The sequence below is a fragment of the Diaphorina citri genome, unplaced genomic scaffold, assembly GCF_000475195.1.
Source record: "Diaphorina citri unplaced genomic scaffold, Diaci psyllid genome assembly version 1.1 scaffold4334, whole genome shotgun sequence".
Lineage (NCBI taxonomy): Eukaryota > Metazoa > Arthropoda > Insecta > Hemiptera > Psyllidae > Diaphorina > Diaphorina citri.
The window spans coordinates 145-11,388 of NW_007381733.1; the positions used below are offsets into that span (position 1 = coordinate 145).

The 11,244-nt window shown below is 40.9% G+C and overlaps 1 protein-coding gene across 1 annotated transcript; it reads left to right on the forward strand.

Annotated features, from left to right (window-relative positions):
• Positions 1-684: 684 nt before the first annotated feature.
• On the forward strand, positions 685-10,420 carry LOC103520969 (sodium channel protein para-like; the record flags this gene model as incomplete). Its single annotated transcript, XM_026831867.1, has 11 exons — positions 685-768; positions 872-1,027; positions 3,178-3,197; positions 4,391-4,535; positions 5,280-5,341; positions 5,584-5,665; positions 6,919-7,212; positions 7,847-7,984; positions 8,095-8,232; positions 9,272-9,542; positions 10,343-10,420. Coding segments are annotated over 11 exons (1,468 nt in total), but the record flags the coding sequence as incomplete, so codon positions are not given.
• Between the last annotated feature and the right edge of the window lie 824 nt (positions 10,421-11,244).

Sequence of the window (11,244 nt, forward strand, 5' to 3'; positions counted from 1 at the left end):
AGGGATACCTGATATTGAGTGGCCGACTTAAGACCGAGAATTTTTGTTTATAAATACGTGTGTTAGTATTTTGCACCCACATATACTTGGCTCAGTTAGGTATATGTAGGTACTAATGTCTGAGCACACCCCGTTTTAGATTAGTCAGTCTGAAACTGGGCCAATAAAATGTTTGGAATCTCTGCTTCAGTACAGCTCGAGAGCCAGTATTTTGTTAGTAAATATGGCCCTTTTTTCACCCTTATTCACTTGGCTCAGTTAACTAATATCTGAGTGCACCCCCATATACTTCAATTACTAATGTGTCTGAGTGCACCCGATATAGCTCAGTTAACTAATATCTGAGTGCACCCCCATATACTTCAGTTACTAATGTCTGAGTGCATCCCCATTTGGCTCAGTTAACTAATATCTGAGTGCACCCCCATATACTTCAGTTACTAATATCTGAGTGCACCCCCATATACTTCAGTTACTAATGTCTGAGTGCATCCCCATTTGGCTCAGTTAACTAATACTGGGTGCATCAATACTTCAATCACTAATGTGTCTGAGTGCACCCCATATAGCTCAGTTAACTAATATCTGAGTGCACCCCTATATACTTCAGTTACTAATGTCTGAGTGCACAGTGCACCCCCATTTGGCTCAGTTACTAATGTCTGGGTGCACCCCATTTTCTAGATTCGTTACGACGATGAGGACGAGGATGAAGGGCCCCAACCGGACGCCACACTGGAACAAGGAGTGCCTTTACCTGTTGGCTCAGTTACTAATATCTGAGTGCACCCCTATATGCTTCAGTTACTAATGTCTGAGTGCACCCCCATTTGGCTCAGTTACTAATGTCTGGGTGCATCCCATTTTCTAGATTCGTTACGACGATGAGGACGAGGATGAAGGGCCCCAACCGGACGCCACACTGGAACAAGGAGTGCCTTTACCTGTGCGCCTACAGGGCTCTTTTCCTGCCGAACTCGCCTCGACACCCCTCGAGGACATTGACCCCTACTACGAGAACCAGAAGGTAACCTAGCCTAGCCTAGCCTAGCTTAGCCTAACCTAGCCTAACATAGCCTAATCTCTATCATAGGACATTGACCCCTACTACGAGAACCAGAAGGTAACCTAGCCTAACCTAGCCTAGCTTAGCCTAACCTAGCCTAACATAGCCTAATCTCTATCATAGGACATTGATCCCTACTACGAGAACCAGAAGGTAACCTAACCTAGCCTCTTTGATCCAGAAGATAACCTAGCCTAGCCTAACCTACCCTAGCCTCTTTGATCCAGAAGGTAAGCCTAGCTTAGCCTAGCCTAACCTAACCTAACCTAGCTAGCCTAGCTTAACCTAACCTACCCTAAGTTATGATAGGCCATTGACCCCTACTACGAGAACCAGAAGGTAACCTAGCCTAACCTCTTTGATCCAGAAGATAACCTAGCCTAGCCTAACCTACCCCAAGTCATGACAGGACATTGACCCCTACTACGAGAAACAGAAGGTAACCTAGCCTAGCCTAGACTAGACTAAACTAGTCTAACCTAGCCTAGCCCCTTCTATTCTAACTTATGATAGGACTTTGACCCCTACTACGAGAATCAGAAGGTAACCTAGCCTAGCCTAGACTAGACTAAACTAGTCTAATCTAGCCTAGCCCCTTCTATTCTAACTTATGATAGGACTTTGACCCCTGCTACGAGAACTAGAAGGTAACCTAGCCTAGCTTAATCTCTTCTATCCTAACTCATGACAACCATCAGCTTAGGTGTAGGGGCAAACAGCCCCAAGGGATGGGATGGGTTAAGCTTGTACGGTATTTGGACTTTTCACAACTTTTTACGTAGGAATCGACCTTTTATTAATAATATTTTCCCAATTGCAACTCCTCCATTCTGCCAAACTTCCCCCCCCCTCCGAAAACAACGTTAGGGGGGTTTTACCCTCCGCTTGGTGACAAACTACTCGCCTCCTTACTCAGCCTAAATGAGCAGCATGCGATTGCCCAGCTGGTCACTTATCCGAATACCAACCACGCGGAACGTTGCTTAACTTTAGTGAAATATTTGGAACAGGTGGACTGGTGCAATGTGCTATTGCCAAATTATACACAAGATATATTTTCACAAGATGCACTAGGAACAGGTGGACTGGTGCAATGTGCTATTGCTATTGCCAAGTTACAAGATATATTTTCCTTTCGGAAACGGAACCATCGGCGCGCCATATTTCCTATGGTTTAGTACAGGCGCTATTACGCCAAAAGAGGGAAACGAGCTTCAGAAAAAGGGGAAATTGCGAAAGGAAAGTACGACTCTACAGGCTTGTATAGTGCTTTCACTATACTGGGAAGCACAAGTCTTGTGTAGGAAGGTAAGGCACCTCCCCAGCGGGTTCTGAAAATTTCTTATTACACGCGAAAATAGTGCGCTTTCAAGTCAAAACATTATTGACCCCCCTCCTCCATTCCCCCGATAGTAATACTGCAAAGATACATAGGTACATATACATATGTAAGCGCTCGTATTTTAAATCCAGATTTGACTGAAGTCGATTTTTGTTTTGGCCTGAAAAATTCGCCTCGGGGACAGACTAGGCATCATTTGGCCTTGTAAGTCCTCATCAGTTAGCCACAGAATTTTCGGTGACTCTTAGAACCTCACACCTAGTCCTATTTTGCCCCCCTAGGTTACTTTCTCGTGGTATGTCGCCCAAAACTCCAATTTTTGGCCTGTCAAGCAAAAATTGACTTCTCGTTTTGTGTGTCTACTTTTCCAGTAAAGCGATGCTATCAGTGGCGTAGCGTGTATGTATGGCGGCCATACAACTCAAAAGTTCACTCTCTTAAATGCCCCACCATGTTTTTTGTTGATCTTTGAAAGTAGTCTCAGATTTTATGGGTTCAGTCATACCTACTACTAATAATAGTATAGTGTTACCTAGGATGTAGATTCTTTTAAATTCAATTTACATTAGGTGTGAAGTTAAATGAAAAGAACACTTCTAATCCTTTATCTTTTCAGATATTCTTGGATTTTGTAGATTTTCCTACATTAGTGTGACGTAATACTTCCATTTTTACTAGTCCTAACTTAGTTCGTGTGAAAATTTTATTCTAGCATTCAAGAAAGCAGGAAATAAAAATTCAACTTGAACATGTTTTCTTAGGTTCCTAGTTTCCTAGTCAAAGATTCAGGCTTGTATGCATAGACGTCAATCTTGTAACTTCACTAGAAACAGACTTTATTATTATTTTATTTTTATTTTTTTCGTTAGTAGTCCATAAAGATAATTTTATTGCCAGTTGATGACTTCTTTGCATACTGGCCTTGAATTTAGTCGTAGAACCACCATAGACACCCTGTCATGTGAGTCATGTCTTTCTCTTTCACTTACTGTATGAAGTCCACATTGAAAAATGTTTTCCTCTGATTGGTTAAGAAGGTACGAATTTTAGGGAAAATACTCTATTGTCATTGGTCAGTAAAGTATCGGTATCCGTTATATTATAGGATATAGATCGGTCTAAATCGCCCTTTACAGCCTTTAATTTTAATCGAGATTAAACATAAATTACAGGGTGTCTTTGTACACATGTTAGATTTTCAATTTCAATTTTCTTCTTCAAAACTTTCTGTTCCTTTATTTTCTGTGTGTTTTCTGTTTTGCGACTCTGATGACGGTTTATTTATTTATTATTTTTATTTTTAAAATCACGGGGGACACCAGTGTTGTCAGATGGCTTCAGTCAAAAAATTTTCAGCGCGCTTATTTTCAAAATATCTCAACATTCTTTGCATACTGGCCTTGGATTTAGTGAATTTAGTCGTAGAACCACCATAGACACCCTGTACGTCATGTCTTTCTCTTTCACTTACTGTATGAAATCCACATTGAAAAATGTTTTCCTCTGATTGGTTAAGAAGGTAAGAATTTTAGGGAAAATACTCTATTGTCATTGGTCAGTAAAGTATCGGTATCCGATATAGGATATAGATCGGTGTAAATCGCCCTTTACAGCCTTTAATTTTAATCGAGATTAAACATAAATTACAGGGTGTCTTTGTACCTATGTTAGATTTTCAATTTCAATTTTCTTCTTCAAAACTTTCTGTTCCTTTATTTTCTGTGTGTTTTCTATTTTGCGACTCTGATGACGACAACTGTAATTCTGGCTCTCAACCAGCCTAGGGTTGCCTCCATGGTTTTTTTCCATCTTATTGGAAGCCTTTCCGACAAGGCACGAACAAAGGTAACCATTTGACACTGCTTAATCCTTTCTTATTTCTTCTAATAAATCATTTTTATTTCTCGGTCGCACCCGTTTAAGCGACCTCTGTCCAAAGAAGCTCTACATTTATTGTCCTTATCTTGTTTGGTTTTCCGCAGTCAATGTGAGCCAGGCTATGTGTGTTTGCAAGGGTTCGGACCCAACCCGGACTATGGCTACACCAACTTCGACACGTTTGCCTGGGCATTCCTCGCTGCGTTCCGTCTCATGACTCAGGACTACTGGGAGAATCTCTACCAGTTGGTAAGTTAAGGTAGAAACATCCTACTATCACGTCACGTCACGTGATACAATGTCGAGTTTTGACAACTCATTCTTACTTCTAGTAAGATTACGCTTTAAAACAGTAACACTAGTCATCCTGAAATATCACGTCATGTCACGTCACGTAAGCTGATGGGGATTCAGAAACATGGAGTTCAAAGTTTTCCCATAATACATACATACATAACCATTATCGTTCTATCCTATAGGACAGGTCGATGAACAAAGCCCCCCCACCAGACTCTATTGCTATACCTTTGGTTAGCCTTTATATCTTCCCAGTTTCCTTGTTTCTTCCCAACATCAAACTTGATAGTGTCTTCATAACGATATCTATTCTTGGTCTTCCCTTAGGTCTTGTACCTTCCATTTCCATATCGTAACCTTTCTTAGGTAACCTTTTCCCATAATATCGTAGGTAATTTCGTTCGGGGCAGCTACACTATTATCATGTCACCTGAGCAGTGTGGTTAATGCCAAACCGTACAAATACTAGCGCTCACAAGCCTAGTCTAACCCTATTCATAAATGTCACCTGATAACTACTAAAGTTTTGACTCAGGACGGTCGTTTTACGAACGCCAAGCACACAACTAGAGCTAGAGCGTGTTGAGCATAAAACAGATACTAATTTGGCGATCCCTCTACGAACGCCTAGATCACAACTAGACCATATTGAGCATGAAACAAACACTAATTCTGGCACTTACTCTGTTCCTTAAGGTGTTGAGAGCGGTGGGTCCATGGCATATTGTATTCTTCATCGTGATTATCTTCCTCCACTAGCGCTCACAAGCCTAGCCTCACCCTATTCATAAATGTCACCTGATAACTACCAAAGTTTTGACTCAGGACGGTCGTTTTACGAACGCCAAGCACACAAATAGAGATAGATAGAGCGTATTGAGCATAAAACAGATACTAATTTGGCGATTCCTTTACGATCGCCTAGATCACAACTAGACCATATTGAGCATGAAACAAAGACTAATTCTGGCACTTACTCTGTTCCTTAAGGTGTTGAGAGCGGTGGGTCCATGGCATATTGTATTCTTCATCGTGATTATCTTCCTCCTGCTTTTATCGACTTGTGGAAAGCGTATGATAGAGTGTCTAGGGAAGAAGTTTGAAGAAGAGTGCCTGAGGAATGTGTTAGATTAGTGAAAGAAATGTATGAGAAAGGAGCAAGAACCACAAATAGGTAGTGTGAGAATGACTGGGAATTTCAACTGGGAATTAGGGCTCTTGCGGCCAACTGATGTGAGGTGTGAGGTTTTTACGTTGAAGAGAGAAACATTTTAAGGATATACGGAAATTTTGTAAACTTTCGACATAGGACGTCACAAATTACCACCTTTGATAGGAGTGTCGTGAAATGCATGGAAACTGCTTTCATCGACTTGTGGAAAGCGTATGATAGTGTCTAGGGAAGAAGTTTGAAGATGAGTGAGAGTGAAAAGAGTGCCTGAGGAACGTGTTAGATTAGTGAAAGAAATGTATGAGAAAGGAGCAAGAACCACAAATAGGTAGTGTGAGAATGACTGGGAATTTCAACGTACGAGCAGGAGTACATCAAGGATCGGTTTTAGGCCCTTATCTGTTCAATATGATCTTTAACGTAATGTTAGATCAAAGGAGAATCTTCGTAACTTGGAGGACCTCTTTGGAGTTACCTACAACGTGCCAATCACACTCCGACTGTCTGACAGACCCTACCCAGAGTACCCAGTTTTTCGTGTCAGGAAATCCAATTCTTTCTTCCCTTGTATTTGACAGGATACCCTCCAGGACACTAGTTATGAGGTGGATGAGGTTGAGTGGAAGAGTTACCGTATTCGATATAATGTCACTCTTTTATTGTCAACTTGGCTGAACCAATGACATTGTGAGATTCTGCCGTGTGGACGTCAAAAGCGGGATCTCTTTGGTTTAGCCATGTTGACTATAAAAAAGCACATAATATGTAGATTAGGTACGGTAAGTGTGTGGAAAGCTAAGTGTAGCCTGGGTGCAATAGTCCTACATACTGGATACCGCACACAGGAATTTCGTTAGAAAAGTCCCCCATTTCAATGTAATGTAATATAGTGTGGCCTGTTTCGTAGGGACTCCCTAAGGCGATAATTCTTATGAAGAAATAACACTTTGCCTTTACCTCAGTGTGAAAATGCCTTGGTATGTATAGACCTACAGGTAAATAGTAGCTCAGTCTAGGAAACAGAAAGAGTACATGAAGAAGGCCCTTGCTCACAATACAAGAGAGTTACCCATCTCAGGGTGGGTGTGAGAAAATAGAAATGCGTGATAGTAAGATTTCTACATCTATCTACTTACAATTCTTCTCCCCCTTCCCGACTTTCAGGTAGCGGAGCAGAACGCTGCGGACCGCATAGCACGCAAGGAGGCGCGACAGGAACGTCGTGATGGTCGCGCCGCGGAGCGTGCCGCGCGCGACGAAGCCCTCGCACATCCGGAACTGCATCCGCCCCCCGCGCCGGAACCCAAGAGTCCGGACTTCTCCGTGCATAGCTACGAGTTATTCGTGGGCGAGGAGAAACAAGGAGAGGACAATCGAGAGAAGATGAGCATGCGGTCGGAGATCAGTCAGAGCAAATACTCGGTCAACAGTTGCTCGAAAGGACGGAAAGTGAGTCAGGTAAGTCGGCCGGTCGGCGAAAAAAACGTGCTGATTTCCTGACAATAAACACTCTGTTGAATTGATTTTCCCCTTAGGTATAGGTATTACTCAAATTATTTTTGCCTACTCAACCTTAACTTGGCTAACGCAAATAGATACTTCCTTAACCAGCAAAAGCAGATTCAAATATAAATTTTGTTGACCAACTATTTTCTGAGTAAAATATCCATCTTTTCAAATATTAACGTGCTGATTTCCTGACAATAAACACTCTGTTGAATCGATTTTCCCCTTAGGTATAGGTATTACTCAAATTATTTTTGCCTACTCAACCTTAACTTGGCAAACAAAATATGCTAACGCAAATAGATCTAGGCGCACGGTAGTGCGCCAGGCCAAGTTCCAGCCTAACGCACACAGTGTGTAATATTATACTTCCTTAACCAGCAAAAGCAGATTCAAATATAAATTTTGTTGACCAACTATTTTCTGAGTAAAATATCCATCTTTTCAAATATTTGTTCACTCAAATATTTATTTCGTTAACCATATCCCGTTTCCTGACTTAAAATATCTATTTTCGTACTCAATTTCCCATGTGTCTAATTAAATCCTTATTTGGTGGCTGAACAACTGTTTTTCTGTCTCTCAGGCGAGTCTAAGTTTGCCCGGGTCTCCATTCAACTTGAGGCGAAGTTCTCATCAGTTCGCTCTGAGGAATGGGAGACCTCGCTTCTCATCCGGGACCGACCGGAAGCCTTTAGTTTTATCAACCTATTTAGATGCTCAGGTAAGTCGACCACTTCTACCTACTAATCCTAGTTGTTATTTGTTGACATTATCTAATTTTCTAATTAAATCCTCATTTGGTGGCTGAACAACTGTTTTTCTGTCTCTCAGGCGAGTTTAAGTTTGCCCGGGTCTCCATTCAACTTGAGGCGAAGTTCTCATCAGTTCGCTCTGAGGAATGGAAGACCTCGCTTCTCATCCGGGACCGACCGGAAGCCTTTAGTTTTATCAACCTATTTAGATGCTCAGGTAAATCGACCACTTCTATCTACTAATCGTAGTTGTTATTTGTTGACATTTTAATTATAGATCCCTTTTCCAGATGCCTACCCCCTTAGCTATTACCCTAGCTTACTACTTTTAGACTTCTTTATGTTACAAGGAGTTGCTAGGGGTAAACCTCTTATCTTACATGCTGTTGTTACTTCATTCTTGGAAGCTATACTCCTTTAGTCTTCGAGTATGCTCAGTTGTTAGGTTGTTACTGTTTGTAAAATGAGATGTTAAGGTGTGGCTAAACATAGTCATTTTAAACCTCTTATCTTACATGCTGTTGTTACTTCATTCTCGGAAGCTCTACTCCTTTAGTCTTCGAGTATGCTCAGTTGTTAGGTTGTTACTGTTTGTAAAATGAGATGTTAAGGTGTGGCTAAACATAGTCATTTATGTGTAGGCACATCTTTAGACCCTAGCCTTACTTTATTAAATCTAATGTGGCTATTGTCAGATTGTCACTATTGTCAGTGTCAGAAAGGGTTTATTGTACTAATAATTCATTTCCAACTTCTGTTCTTCTCCGCCTCGTCCTCCAGCAACATTTGCCTTTGCTCAGTTGTTAGGTTGTTACTGTTTGTAAAATGAGATGTTAAGTTGTGTCTAAACATAGTCATTTATGTGTGGACACATCTTTAGACCCTAGCCTTACTTTATTAAAGCTAATGTGTCTATTGTCAGATTGTCACTAATGTCAGTGTCAGAAAGGGTTTATTGTACTAATAATTCATTTCCAACTTCTGTTCTTCTTCAGATTGTCACTAATGTCAGTGTCAGAAAGGGTTTATTGTACTAATAATTCATTTCCAACTTCTGTTCTTCTCCGCCTCGTCCTCCAGCAACATTTGCCTTTCGCGGATGACTCCAACGCGGTGACGCCCCTATCGGAAGAGAACGGCGCCATCTTGGTTCCTCACTACGGCCAGATTGTCACTATTGTCAGTGTCAGAAAGGGTTTATCGTAGGTACTAATAATTCATTTCCAACTTCTGTTCTTCTCCGCCTCGTCTTCCAGCAACATTTGCCTTTCGCGGATGACTCCAACGCGGTGACGCCCCTATCGGAAGAGAACGGCGCCATCTTGGTTCCTCACTACGGCTATCACGCAACGCTAGGGTCCCGGCAACACTCGTACACATCACACACTAGTCGCGCGTCCTACACTAGTCATGCGGACCTGTTGCCGCACCTCGGACAAACCAAGGAGGCGCGACTGCGGTCCAGATCACGGAACAGTTCGGACAAGCAGTGCTGTACCCGGTCCTCACGGGACTATGTTAGTGTGAGTATGGGAATTAGGGCTCTTGCGGTCAACTGATGTGAGGCGTGAGGTTTTTACGTTGAAGAGAGAAACATTTTAAAGATATACGAAAATTTTGTAAACTTTCGACATAGGACGTCACAAATTAAAACCTTTGATAGGAGTGTCGTGAAATGCATGCTGCTTTCATCGACTTGTGGAAAGCGTATGATAGAGTGTCTAGGGAAGAAGTTTGAAGAAGAGTGCCCGAGGAATGTGTTAGATTAGTGAAAGAAATGTATGAGAAAGGAGCAAGAACCACAAATAGGTAGTGTGAGAATGACTGGGAATTTCAACGTACGAGCAGGAGTACATCAAGGATCGGTTTTAGGCCTTTTGAACACGATGATTGTTCCTCTAGTTTGTCCCTCTGTTTGTTTTACCATAACTCACGAACGGTTAGTTTTTGAAAATCGGCAACCATATTTATTGTTTACTCTAACACATGGGTAATGGAGATTTTCTCATCAGATTTTGGATGCAACAGGACTAATAAATTCTCTTGGTTTCTATAACTCTTAACTCTGGAATTGTTCGTCTGATTTTTTATGAAATTTGGCAAATATGTTTATATGTAAGTACTTGTCTTCGCTCATTTTAGACCGGATCATAGGGTTTCATAAGTGTTCTTTTTTTTTCAAGTGAGTTTTACAGTTCACCAAATCGCGAGTTTACAAAGTTTGTGCATGGCGTTTTACGTGTTTCCTTACTCTATTCATTCGCAGACCACTGTTACAACTTAGTGTATGATATTTTACACCACCCATCTTTTTTTTCTTTTCGTAGATGTAATGGTGCTCAATGAAATTATAGAACAAGCCGCTGGGAGACAAAGTGTGACGGGTGATCACGCTGGAATGGGAGGTAAGTGACCGCGGATTCGAGGCCCGCTGTAGACAAAATAGTTCCGTTGCTAAAACGTTCTAACCGTTTATCAGTAGAGCCTGTATTTGGATGTTTAGATAACCCTTTATATGTATTGTAGATCTGATAGCCTAGCCTGTCAATCGATGTATTTATTACCGTAAAAAACTCTTAAAGGTGCGCGCTTTTAGAAAGTGACCACACTCGATGTTGCTGTGTTGCTTAACTTCGGTGTGATTTGGGGAATATAATAATGTTACTGGGCATATTGGTGAAAGTTTTGTCAGAACCTATATTTCAACAGTTCAACTTGGAATGCAAAATAAATAAGTACCTATTACCTATTGCAAAGGCGATTCCAAAATCGTAAGAGCGCCGGGAAACATTTCGATTATGCAAAGCGCAACATATTCTCTAGATTAGTGGAGATGTCAATTTACCACATAAAATTAGTGGGGAGTACTGGGGAGTGGATACATCAAATTACAAACGTGATATTTTTGTCCAAACTCAATGTTTCTGCCTATTATTTTAGATACCTATTGCTTGTATTTTGAATAATTATTTGTAGAATAGTTTTACATTACCTTAAACTATAATTAGTGTATACCTATTTTCGATAATTTTACCTTTTTTAATTTTATCTCTGTATTACATACCTATGTATGTAAATGTCTATCTACTATTCTCGTTCTAAAAAGGCAAGCTCACTATTTTTAATCTTTTAAAAATTCTGCATCTATGATGAAATAAAAGTTGTCACTAAAAAGATATTCTACGAAGAATGGAATACCAAATGGGCTAATATCAACCCTAACGAGAAT